The sequence below is a fragment of the Chiloscyllium punctatum genome, chromosome 41, assembly GCF_047496795.1.
Source record: "Chiloscyllium punctatum isolate Juve2018m chromosome 41, sChiPun1.3, whole genome shotgun sequence".
Taxonomy (NCBI): Eukaryota; Metazoa; Chordata; class Chondrichthyes; order Orectolobiformes; family Hemiscylliidae; genus Chiloscyllium; species Chiloscyllium punctatum.
Genome location: NC_092779.1, coordinates 20,946,633 through 20,960,639, shown reverse-complemented (window position 1 = coordinate 20,960,639; position 14,007 = coordinate 20,946,633). Strand labels below are relative to the sequence as shown.

General features: G+C 41.0%; 1 protein-coding gene across 5 annotated transcripts in view; it reads right to left on the bottom strand.

Moving 5' to 3' along the window:
- exoc2 (exocyst complex component 2) overlaps window positions 1-14,007 on the bottom strand; it is a 308,570-nt gene that overhangs the window by 174,530 nt on the left and 120,033 nt on the right. For all 5 annotated transcript variants that reach the window (XM_072560529.1, XM_072560533.1, XM_072560532.1 and 2 more), the window contains one exon: window positions 6,826-6,928. In XM_072560529.1, coding sequence (XP_072416630.1) covers window positions 6,826-6,928 — 103 coding nt within the window. The remainder of the gene's footprint in view (window positions 1-6,825; window positions 6,929-14,007) is intronic.

Here is a 14,007-nt window from a genome sequence, read left to right as displayed (position 1 = left end):
ATATTGCAGTATGCTGCTTTGCAGAGGGACCTGGGTGCCCTTATGCATGAATCACAAGAATATGGTTACAGGTGCAGCAGGTAATTAAGAAGGTAAATGGAATATTGCTCTTCATTGACTGAGGGTTGACAGAGTTTAAAAATAGGGATATTATGCTGCAGCTGTATAGACAGTTTAGCCACACCTGGAGTAATGAGTAAAGTTTCGATCTCCTTACTTGAGAAAGGATGTATTGGCATTGGAGGTGGTACACAGAAAGTTCACTAGGTTGATTCCAGAATTGAGAGGGTTGCCTTGAGGAGAGATTGCGTATACTAAGACTATACTCATTGGAATGGAGAAGAATGAGGGGAATCTTGTAGAAAGATTCTGAAGAAGCTTGACACGGTGGTTATGGAAAGCTAGTTTCCCTTGGTGGGAGATTCTAAGAATAGAGGTCATAATTTCACAAATAAGGGTCACCTGTTTAAGACACATGAGGAGGAATATTTTTGAGGTTGGTGCATCTGTGGAATTCTTTACCATAAAGGATTGGAGAGGATGTGTCATTAAGTATATTCAAAGCTTGATGGGCAAATTTTTAATCAGTAAAGAAGTTTAGGATTATGACCGAAAGGTAGGAAAGTGGAGTTGAGGATTATCAGATCAGTCATAATGTTAGTGAAGGCGGAGCATCTTTGTTGGGCTGATTGGCCACCTTCTGCTCTTGTGTATTATGGGTTTTTGACCTTTTGCTTTGAGCCGGTTAGGGCGACCAATAGTGGAAATTTATCCTCCTGATTTCCATTGGCTTCAGTTTTACAAAGATATTTGCATGTTCATCCTGAGTTAAATGCTATTTTCATCTCACTGAATGGTAAAGCAGACTTGATGGGCTGACTGGTCTTGTTCTGTTCCTAGGTCCTATGGTCTTGATATCAAGATATCACTTTTACTTCACCTTTAGAATTCAAATCTTTCAGCCACGCTAGGATCGTGGCTGTGACAAACTCTGGAGCTTTTGGAGGGATATGGGCCAGGTGCTGGCAGGTAGGACGAGATTGGGTTGGGATATTGGGTTGGCATGGACGGTTTGGACTGAAGGGTGTGTTTCCGTGCTGTACATCTCTATGACTCTCTGTAAAATTATGAAGGCAATAGATAGGATAAAATCTGGGAAGTTTCTTTTTTCCCCCACAGGTGGGTGAAACTAGAGCTAGGAGGCACAGCCTCAAAATAAGGAGGAGCAGATTTAGGCCTGAGTTGAGGAAAAGCATCTTCACTCAAAGGGCTGTGCATCTGGGGAATTCCCTGCCCAGTTGAGGCTACCTCATTGAATGTTTTTAAGGCAAAGTTAGATAGATTTATGAAGAGTAAGGGAATTAAAGGGTCCTGGTGTGCAAGAGGGTAAATTGAGCTGAGTCTACAAAAAGATCAGCCATGAATTATTGAATGGCGAAGAAGGTGCGATGGGCTAGATGGCCTACTTGAAAGGGTTAAAGGTGGATAAATCCCCGGGACCTGATCAGGTGTACCCGAGAACTCTGTGGGAAGCTAGAGAAGTGATTGCTGGGCCTCTTACTGAGATATTTGTATCATCGATAGTCACAGGTGAGGTGCCGGAAGACTGGAGGTTGGCAAACGTGGTGCCCCTGTTTAAGAAGGGCAGTAAAGACAAGCCAGGGAACTATAGACCTGTGAGCCTGACCTCGGTGGTGGCAAGTTGTTGGAGGGAATCCTGAGGGACAGGATGTACATGTATTTGGAAAGGCAAGGACTGATTCGGGATAGTCAACATGGCTTTGTGCATGGGAAATCATTTCTCACAAACTTGATTGAGTTTTTTGAAGAAGTAACAAAGAAGATTGATGAGGGCAGAGCAGTAGATGTGATCTATATGGACTTCAGTAAGGCGTTTGACAAGGTTCCCCATGGGAGACTGATTAGCAAGGTTAGATCTCATGGAATACAGGGAGAACTAGCCATTTGGATACAAAACTGGCTCAAAAGGTAGAAGACAGAGGGTGGTGGTGCAGGGTTGTTTTTCAGACTGGAGGCCTGTGACCAGTGGAGTGCCACAAGGATCGGTGTTGGGCCCTCTACTTTTTGTCATTTACATAAATGATTCAGATGCGAGCATAAGAGGTATAGTTAGTAAGTTTGCAGATGACACCAAAATTGGAGGTGTAGTGGACAGCGAAGAGGGTTACCTCAGATTACAACAGGATCTTGACCAGATGGGCTGAGAAGTGGCAGATGGAGTTTAATTCCGATAAATGCGAGATGCTGCATTTTGGGAAGCAAATCTTAGCAGGACTTATACACTTAATGGTAAGGTCCTAGGGAGTGTTGCTGAACAAAGAGACCTTGGAGTGCAGGTTCATAGCTCCTTGAAAGTGGAATCGCAGGTAGATAGGATAGTGAAGGCAGCGTTTGGTATGCTTTCCTTTATTGGTCAGAATATTGAGTACAGGAGTTGGGAGGTCATGTTGCGGCTGTACAAGATATTAGTTAGGCCACTGTTGGAATATTGCGTGCAATTCTGGTCTCCTTCCTATTGGAAAGATGTTGTGAAACTTGAAAGGGTTCAGAAAAGATTTACAAGGATGTTGCCAGGGTTGGAGGATCTGAGCTACAGGGAGAGGCTGAACAGGCTGGGGCTGTTTTCCCTGGAGCATTGGAAGCTGAGAGGTGACCTTATAGAGGTTTACAAAATTATGAGGGGCATAGATAGGATAAATAGACAAGGTCTTTTCCCTGGGGTTGGGGAGTCCAGAATAGAGGGCATAGGTTTAGGGTGAGAGGGGAAAGATATAAAAGAGACCTAAAGGGCAAATGTTTCACGCAGAAGATGGTACGTGTATGGAATGAGCTGCCAGAGGATGATGTGGAGGCTGGTACATTTGCAACATTTAAGAGACATTTGGATGGGTATATGAATAGGAAGGGTTTGGAGGGATATGGGCCAGGTGCTAGCAGGTGGGACTAGATTGGGTTGGGATATCTGGTTGGCATGGACGGGTTGGACTGAAGAGTCTGTTTCCATGCTGAATATCTCTATGACTCTATGCTCCTAGTTCTAATGTTCAATAAAGGTTGCCTCTCATTTTTATAATAAGTACAAGCCCAACATATTCAACCTCACCTTATAAGAGGGTCTCTCCTTACCCAAGATCATCCTTGTGGACCATCCTTCTGTGGACTGCTTCCAATGCCGATATATCTTTACATAAATAAGGTGATTAAAACTGTTCCCAGTATTTCAGCTATGGTCCAACTAGTAGCTTGTACATTTTTAACAAGACTTCCCTATTTTTATACTCCATTCTCTTTGAAATAAAGGTGAACATTTGATTTGCCTTCCCTACCACCTGCTGGACTTGTAAGCCAAGATGATGTTAAAATCTCTGTTTTGTAGCTTTCTCTAGTCTATCTCCATTTACAAAATCACAGATTTGGATACTATTCAAGCCGCTTATTTTTCCTGGCAAAGTGCATAACATCATACTTTCCTAAACTGTATTGCATTTGCCCAGCTTTTTGCCCATTTGCTTAAACTGTCTATAGCTCTATGCAGACTTTTCACATCATCCTCACCATTCGCCTTCCCACCTAGTTTGTGTCATTTGCAAACTTGGATGAAGAACATGAATGTACTATCTCCAAGTCATAAAGGTATAATGAAAATAATTGTGGCCTCAGCACTCAATACCGCAGCACTCCACTACTACTGGCTGCCATTCTGAAAATACCCCTTAGCATAATTCTGTCTTTTGTTAGCCAATCCTCTATTCATACTACCTATAACACCATGGGCTCTATTCTTATTAAGTAACCTAATGTGTGGTACCTAATCAAATGCCTTCTGAAATCCAGATATATTACAGCCTCTGATTTTCCTTTATCTCTCCTGCTTGTGAAATCCTCAGAAGAACTCTTTATTAGAAATTAGAAAATTTATTTGTCAGGGCACGATTTCCCCTTGTAAAGCCTTGCTGACTCTGTTCAATCATATTATATATTTCTAAATCTCTTCAGTTACATCCTTTATAACAGACTCAATATTTTCCCAATAACAGATGTTAAGCCAACTGGTTTTGTCTCCTTCCCTTTTCAAATAAAAGTGCTACACTGGCAGAGGATTTTCAATCCTCTGGGACTTGTCCTGAATCTAAGGATTCTCAGAAGATTACTACCAGTACATCCATAATTTCTGTAGCTACCTTTTTAAGATCCTTGGATGCATCCCATCAGATCCAAGAGACTTATTGGTCTTTAGCCTCATTAGTTTGCGTTGTATTTATCTCTAGATCTAGTTATTATATTTTATCCTTTTTTTTTGCTCTTTGATTATTTAGTATTTTTGGAATGCTATTAGTATCTTCTACTGTAAAAACTGATGCAAAGTATTGATTCAACTCCTCTGTCATTTTGTGGCTCCCCATTATTATTTCCCCAGCTTTGTTTTTAACATAAGGGCCTTATGTTAACTTTGGCCTCTCCTTTCTTTTCAATATACTAAAAGCAGCTCTTGCTCTCTCTGTCTAGATATTACACGTAAATTTAACCTCAAAGTTTACATTCTCCTTTTGTTGTTTTTAGTAGTTCATTTTAAAAAACTTTCTCAATCTTCTAGCTTACCAGTAATCTTTGTCACAATGTTTCTTTATCTTTAAATTTGATTCTATCCTCAACTTCTCTGTTTAACTATGGTTAGCTTATCCCCTTCCCAAAAATCCTTCTCTCTCACTGGGATAGATCTTTACTGTGAGCCATGAACTATTTTCTTAAATGCGTGTCATTGCTCCTCAACCATATTTGCTGCTAAACAAATTTTTCAGTCCTCGCCAGTTAGCTCTGCTCTCATTCCTTCATAATTACCCTTATTTAAACTTAGCACAACTGATTCCAACCTAAGTTCCTCCCATTCAAACTGAATACTAAATTCTAATATGTTGTGGTCACTGTTTCCAAGGGGATCTTTTACTCTTAGAGTATCATTGCAAATCCAACATAGCCTAATTTCTGGTTGGATGCACAACACACATTTATAGGAAAGTGACCCGAATACAATTAATGAACTCTTCCTTTGCCAGTCTAACTACCCCAATCTAAATGGAGATTCAAGTCAGCCATAATCAATGTACTTTCCAACATACTTATTTATGCCCTCATTATCTTCTGAGTAACACTCTGTCCCACCATATAGCTTCTGTTAGGGTGGCCAATAGACAATATATTAGTTATCATATATTAGATCTTAAGAATGCAAGAATGAGAAGTCATCCTCTCCTGGTGGGTGTAAAGGTCATTGATACGCTAAACATTTATGAGACCAGCTCCTTCCAGGGAGTAATGGGTGAGGTGGGTGTTATCGCTCAATTATGCACACACAAAGCAGTAGAGGTGGTGACAATTTTGGGTCAGTATGAGATCCATCAGCATCGGCAGTGGCTGCATTAGCAAGGTGGATCCGAAACAGACTCATGGCCGTGGCAGAGTCGAGTTTGGGGGCTGGTGTGGCACCCACTGGCAGTAGTAGCACCTGCATTGGTGAGGTCTAGCGAGGACTCATAGATGGCACTGAAGAGTAGCGACTTTCATTCCAGCAACAACAGCGTGGCAAAGGGGACTTGTGCCTGACTACCAGGCCCATGGCAGATCACTTAACAAGGAGGACTGTAAAGTTGAACACTTCTTTTTCATTTCTTTATTTTTCTGTCTTTATATTCTATGTCTTGGTTCATTTTTGTGTTTTCAGATGGCACCAGAAAGTGGCAAGACTATACAACACTTTTCACTGTATTTTGTAACAAAATACGCATGACCATAAATAAAGCAAATCAACAAAAATATCTGATGCCATCTGCCCAAGTTCACACTGGGATATTTTGATAAGGTCAGTGCCGCAGCCCAGGCAGTTGAATTCAGTAACAAATTTGGGGTCCCCCGGTGCAGCGTGCCATAGCCTGTATACATGTGGTATTGAAAGGTCCATATCACAACTCTGCAGGAGTCAATTACAGGAATTGGTTCCGTTTGATTAATGCTTATCCTAACAGTGATCGCCATTGCCGCTGGATGGAGGTGTGCACCCACTATACTGGCAGCTACTATGATTTATACAATCTTGAGCACTGGCGCTTCAAGAACCTTACAAGACTAATACAGGGGAGATAACAGGTACTCTCTGCAATCAGGGTTCATGACACCACTGTACAACTCTGACTGATGGTGAGCACAGGTTTCATGTCGTGCACGCCTCAATCAGAGTCATGCTGGAGTCAGAATCGGAGTGTTGAAAATCCGGTTCCTACCGTTGGAAGTGGTAGCCTCCTGTATATTTCAGTCAGAGTGACGTTCCCTCTAACAGGAGGTCCCCAGAGTGGGTGTGCTTGCTGATGACTGCACAACATTCAATACCACTCTCAACTTCCCTAGTACTCAAGAGGTCAGTGCCCGCAATTTTAAATCATTCCATCGTTGGTGGCAGTTCTTTCAGCAGCCAAGGCCCAAATCTTTGGATCATCATCTCAGTTTCCTTCTTCAAGATGGTCTTTAAAACAGATCTCTTCAGCCAAGCTTTTGGTTACTTGTACTAACATCCGTATACATGGTTCAGCATTGAGTTTTGTTTAATAGTATTCCTGTGAAATACCTGGGGTATTTTATGATGTTAAAGGTTCCATATACATACAAGTTGTTGCTATATTGAGCTGTAAGTTTTAACATTCACCAGTTAAAGAGTCAAAAGATTTTCAGACTCAAATGGTAAAACAGACAGCATTTACTGTAAGTTCTAGCACAGTACATCACAGTTTAAAACTTATGAAACATTCAATTTACCTTATATATCTTTTCTGGTCATGCAAAGTGGATGGCATCTCGAGTAACTTGTTCATCAGTCGTACCCTCAGTGAATCAATACGGGTCTCTACTTCAGCATAAACTGTAGGGCAAGAAAAAAAAAGGCTTTTAACAAATGTTACCACTAATAACATTCAATGTTGGCTCACCATCAGTTTAAGGTAACTAAGGATAAGTCATAAATACTAATGCTGCCCACATTTCAAGAACAAAAAATACACGATCTGGTGGCAGTATTAACATTTTGGTTGACATAAAACACAATTTCAAATGACTAAGCCACATAAAATTATTGTATAAATACCTTATTCAATTCTTGTTAAAAAGGAACAAAGAGCACAGAACAGGCCCTTCAACCCACCATGCCTGCACTGATGCTTAATCCTTACTTACACCCACTTCTTACTGCCATACACAGTTTCTATCTCTCTGTTCACCTCCAATTCATGTGTCTATCAAGATATACTTTAAACTTTGCTAACATGCTTACTTCTACGACCTCCATTGGCAGTGTGTTCCAGGCACCCACCACCCTCTGTAAAAAAACTTCCCTGCACTTCTCCCCTAAACTTTCCCCCTCTCACCTTGAAATTGTGCCCCAATTCCACCCTGGGAAAAAGCCTCTGATTGTCCACTCTATCTATACTTCTTATAATGTTGTGGACCTCTATTGGTTCACCTCTCAGTCTCCATCTTTCCAAGTAAAACAATCCGGGTTTATCTAATCTCTACTCATATCCAAAACCTTCCAAGTCCAGGCAACATCCTGGTAAACCTTCTCTTCACCCGCTCCAAAGCATCCCTGAACTTCTGGTAGTCTGGCGACCAGAAATGCATGCAATATTCCAAATGTGGCCTAACTACAAGTTTATACAGCTGTAAAATAACTTGCTGACTTTTGTAATTGATGCCCGAGCCAATGAAGGCAAAAATGCTGTCTGCCTTCTTGACACCTTATCCATCTGTGTTGCCACTTTCAGGGACCTGTGGACCTGTACACCTGTACAGCAGATCTCTCTGTACATCAATGCTCCAAAGGGTTCTGCCATTTATTACATAATTTGCACCCGAATTTAATCTTCTAAAATGCATCACCTCACATTTGGCTGGATTAAACTCAGTCTGCTATTGCTCTGCCCAAATTTGCAAATTATCTATATTATAATGTCTCTTTTGACAATCCGCCTCACTATTTGTAACTTTGCCAATGTTTGTGTCATCCGCAAACTTACTAACCAGATCACCTACGTTTTCCTCCAGACAGTTTATATATATTAAAAACAACAAAGGACCCAGCACTGATTCCTGCAGAATACCACTAGTTACAGATCTCCATTCCAAAAAGCACCCATCCACCATTGCTCTCTATTTTCTACGACCAAACCAGTTTTGTATCCATCAAGCCAGCACATCCTAGATCCCATGAGATTCTAGTTTTTGTAGCAGTCTGCCTTGAGGTACCTTATCAAATTCCTTAATAAAGTCCATGTAGACAACATCCACTGCCCTTCCCTCATCAATCATTCTTGTCACCTCCTCAAAAAACTCAAGTTGCTGAGATATGAGCTTCCCTGCATAAACCCATGCTGCATATCACCAACAAATCCATTCACTTTCAAATGTGAATGAATTCTCTCAGTATCTTGACAGTTTCCCCACCACTGGTGTTAGGTTCACCAGTATGTGATTACCTGGATTATCTCGGTTTCCCTTCTTAAAAAAAAGGAACAATATTGACCATTCTCCAGTCCTCTGGAACCTCACCTGAGGCCAACAAGGATGCAAACATATCTGTTATAGGCCCAGGTGCTTCCTCCTCTGCCTCTCACATATTCTGGATTAGATCCCATCCGGTCCTGGGAACTTGTCTACTACCTTCATGCATTTCAAGACACCCAACACTTACTCCTTCACTATGCTGACCTGCCCAAGAGTACTCACACACCTTTCCCGAACCTCAACATCCCTCATGTGCATCTTTTTGGTGAAGAACGATGTAAGGTACTCATTAAGGATTTCACCCATTTTCTCCGGTCTCACACAATCTCCCTCCTTTATCCTTGAGTGAGCTTACTCTTTCCCTAGCTACCCTCTTGCTCCTAATATTTATATATCTAAACTCCCTTGGGATTCTCCTTAACCCTACTGGCCAAGGACAGTTGATGGTCACTTCTTGCCCGCCTAACTCCCCATTTCAGTTCTTTCCTACTTTCTCTATATTCAAGGATTTTTCCTGGTTTTTTAATATTGCCAGGCTTGAGCTATGCTGCCTTTGTTTTCAAACTAAGCTGATAATTTCTTGTCATCCAAGGTTCCTGAATCCTCCACTCTAACTAACCGGTCTTTAAAAAACTCACCCAAGTTAGATTTGGATTTACCCTCAAACAGCCATTCCCAATCCACATTCTCGAATTCGCCTAATTTGGACATAGTTGGCCTTCTCCTAATTTAACACCTTAATCAGAGGTCCACTCTTCTCCTTATCCATAACTACCTAAAAACTTATGGAATTATTCACTACTGCTAAAATGCTCCCCCACTGCAAATTTGATTACCAGGTCGGGCTCATTTCCCAATACCAGGACCCCATCCTTTGTTGGACTATCCGCATACTGTTTCAAAAACATCTCATGGTCATATCTAACAAATCGGTCCCAATCCAAATCCCCAGCACTAAGGGAGACCTAGTCAATATGGGGGAAATTAAAATCACCACTGCAATAGCCCTGTTATTTTCATATCTTTCCAGAATCTGACCTCATACTACTTCTTCTATCTCTCAATGGCAGTTGGGAGGTCTATAATATAATCCCAGCATTGACATTGCACCCTTTATATTCCTAAGCTCTAACTATAATGCCTCGCTGCAAGATCCCTTCAGGGTATTCTCCCTCAACACAGTTATGATTTGTTCCCTCACCAATAATGCAACTCCCCACCTCTTTAAGTTTCTCCACTTTCTCATCTAAAACATCGACATCCTAGAACATTCAGCTGCCAATCGTGTTCCTCTTTCAACCTTGTAAAAGTGATAGCAACATCATAACCGCATGCATTAATCTAGGTTCTAAGCTTATCCATCTTACCTGTTACATTTCTTGCATTGAAGCAAATATAGTCTAAGCCTCCGGTTCCGCTGAACTCATCAACCTCACTCTGACTGCTCTTCCACTTGGCTACATTTACCTTAGTCTCAAGCTTTTCCCCAGTCTCTACAGTTACTGAGCTGTTGCTCCGGTTCCCAACCTCCTGTATGCTAATTTAAACCCTCCAGAGTGGCACTACCTAGTTTTCCTGCTAGGCTATTATAATAGAACCTAATGTTCTATTAGAAATGCTGGAGGAAACATCACAGAAGCGCTTCACAGGAGGCTCCCAAGCACTGAGGATGTCACCTAGACAGGGGACGAAACGTCTGCAACACAAATTCCCAGCTCGGCGAACAGAACCACAACAATCCTTAATCTTTTTATGCAAAACCAAAATGTTCTGTGGACTTCTTCCTACACATTAACCAAGATATCCTGTTCACAGTCAGGATTTTTATTGTTTCTAGCAGATCTATTGTCAAAGTTTCATTAACAACAGCCATGATTTCTACAAATTTTGGCAGACTTCTTCAGAGAAAGAAATGCTACATTCTGTGGTTAGCTAAGAAAATTAAAGGTAGTGTAAAACATGAAGGAAAAGCACATAATTGTATAAAGATTGTTGACAGGACAAAAGATTGTACAGAATATTTAAAAAAAGCAAAGTTTGACTAGAAGATTAAGGAGGTGGTAAAATTTGTACGTAAGGAAGTTTGTTAAAATTTTAAAAAAACCAGCAGACAATAGTTTCTACACATATTTAAAAACAAGAAAGTGCTACCATAAATGTCAGTCCTATAGAACACATGTCTGAAGAATTAAAAGGAAAACAAGTAGATGGCAGATGAATTGAACAGCTATGTTGCATCAATCGTCACCTAATATTTGTGGTAGGTAAGTTGTTAGAGGAGATTCTGAGAGACAGGATCTACAAAAGCATTTGGAGGGGCATGGACTCGTTTGGCATAGTCAGCATGGCTGTGTGCATGGGAAATCATGGCTCACTAATTTGAGTTTTTTTTTAAAACAAGTAGTCAATATGGTCAATGCATTAGACATCATCTACATGGAGCTGAGCACTGTTGCCTGCAACAGTAATAGACTCGCCACATTTAAGGGCGTTTAAATGGTCATTTGATAAATATATTGATGAAAATGGAATAACATAGGTTAGGTAGGCTTCAGATTGTTTCCATAGGGAGGTGCAACATAGATGGCCGAAAGTCGTGTACAACACTGTAATGTTCTATGTTCCTCATTGCAACATCTTGCATATATCTAAGTTATCTAAATTCATCTGCCACTCCAGAGCCCACTTGCCCAGTTGATCAAGATCTCACTGCATTCCCAGATAACCTTTTTCACTGTCCACTATACCAGCAGTCTTGGTGAAATCTGCACACTTACTATCCATACCTCCTCAATTCTCATCAAAATAATTTAATTAAATGATGAACAGCAGTGGACCCAGCATCAATCCCTGTGGCACACTACTGGTCACAGACCTCCATTCTGAAAAATAACCCTCTACCCCCACCCTCTCTCTTCTACCTACAGGCCAGTTTTGTATCCATTTGTCTAGATCTCCCTGGATCCCGTGAGATTTAGCCTTACTCAACAACCTACAATGCAATACCTTGTCAAAGGCCTTGCTAAGCTCCATGCTTTGGGGAGTCAGGAAGGGAATTACTCACTATAGGATTCTCTCTTGTTGGAGATGGTCATTGCTGGCAAACTCACTTGCAACTTGTCAGCCCAAACAAGGATATTGTCCAAACCTTGCTGCATTTGGACACAGATTGCTTCGAAACCCAAGTTGTTGCAAAAAGTGCTGAACATTTTTCACCCATGACTGTACATGCCTACATCCAATCTTATGATAGAGGGAATGTTGCCGATGAATGAGTTGAAGATGGTTGGGCGCACCCAGAGCAACTCCTGCAGTAATAGCCTGGAACTGAGATGTGTGTCATCCAACAAGTACAACCATTAACCTTTGTGCCAGGTATGACTCTAACAAGCATAGAGTTTTCCCTGATTCCCAATGACTCCAGTTTTGCTAGAAATCCTGTTGCAACACTCCATGAAATGTGGCCTTGATGTCAAGTTCAGTCATTCTCACCTCTGGAATTCAGGTCTTTTGTCCATGTTTGAAGAAAGTTATAATGTGGTAAGGAATTGAATGACTCTGGCAGAATCCAAACTGAGCAGTGAGGTGGTTCTTGGGAAGCAAATGCCACTTGATAACTCTACTGATGATACCCGCCATCAATTTACTGACAATCTACAATAAACTGATGGGATTATAATAAGCCAAGTGAGATTTATCCTGGTTTTTGTATATAAGACATACATGAAATTTTCCATTGCCCTGGAAATGTACTAGAACAGCTTGGTTAGGGTCATGATAAGTTCTAGAGATTGTGTTTTTGGTACCATTGTTAGTATGCTGTCAGGGGCCATAGGCTTTGCAGTAACCAGCATCACCATCTAAGGCCAAACACTTCTGATTGAAGATTGTTACAAATGCTTCAGCCTTATCTATTGCAATGATGTGCGAGGCTCCCCATCATTAAGAATGGAGATGCTTGTAGAGCCTCCTCTCACGGGGAATCCTTCAACTGCCCACCACTATTCACAAATGAACGTGACAGGACCACAGAATTAGATCTGATCTGTTGGTACTTGAATTCCTTAGCTCTATTAATCATTTGCTGCTTATGCTATTTAGCATATAAAACAGTCGTGCTCTTTAGCTTCACCAGGTTGACATTTCTCCTGGCATGGCCTCCTGCACTTTTCATGAAACCAGAGTTGATCCTTTGGCTTGATAGTAATGGTAGACTGGGATCATGTTCCATCTTGATGTTGCAGATTGGAGTACAATTCTGTCGCTGATTGCCCAAAGCCAATTATGAATGCCCACTCTAGAGTTGCTAGCTCGGTTCACCATCTAGTCCACCCCAGTCCAACATCGGCTCTTCCACATCATATATTCCATTTAGTATAGTGATAGCAGCACACAACATGGAGTGTATTCTCAATGTGAAGATGGATTTTAACTCCACAATAACAATGCAGTGGATAATATCCATTTTTGCAGAAAAAAATAAAAAAGCACATTATCTAAATAAAAGATTACAGAGCTCTTAGTTGCAGAGGGAATGAGTGAATAAGTGTATGAAATGCAAAACATCAGGGACTTCATAGAGTGGACGTGGAAAGAACATTTTCTCTCTTGTGGAAATCTCATACCAGGGATCACTGTTTATAAATAAGGGGTCATCACTGAAGATACGGATGAGGAGAACTTTCTTCCTCAAACAGGATGACAACTCTTTGGTACACTCCTTTTCAAAAAGGAGTGGAAGAAAGTTCTGTAATATTTCTGCAGCAGAGGTAGATAGATGTTTGTTCAGCAAAGGAGTGAAATATTATCACAGGCAGGCAAGAATGGGGAGTAATTAGATCATCAACCCGAATGGCAGAACTGACCAGAGGGACCGAATGACCTATTCATGTTCCTAATTTATAGGTTTGCATTATTTTCAGAAGTATTACATTAGAAGAAATATCTAACTAACCGGATAAGCTAATTAAAATTATCCAAGTCAAATATTCAGAAACCCTAGAAATAATATCAGAACTGCTAGATTGTGTTATTCAGTTGAGTTTAGAAGGATGAGAGGGGATCGGATTTAAAAGTACAATATTCCAACAGGGCTGGACAGATTGGATGTAGGGAGGATGGTTTCCTTGGTTGGGGCCTCTAGAAACAGGGGACAGTGTCACAGGATACATGGTAGACATTTAGAAAAAATGTTTTCTGTAAAAGTCGTGAACCTGTGGAATTGTCGACCACAGAAATCTGCAGAGACCAAGTCATGGAATTAATTCAGGAAGGAGTCAGATGAATTTTCAGACTTTAAAAGGCATCAAGGGGTCTGGGGAGAAAGCAGGAATATGGCATTCAGACCGAGGATCAGCCAAGGTCATATCATTTAGGAGAACAGGCTCAAAGGGCTTAATGGCCTATCCCTGCCTCTAGCTTCAGTGCTTCTAATAGAACATT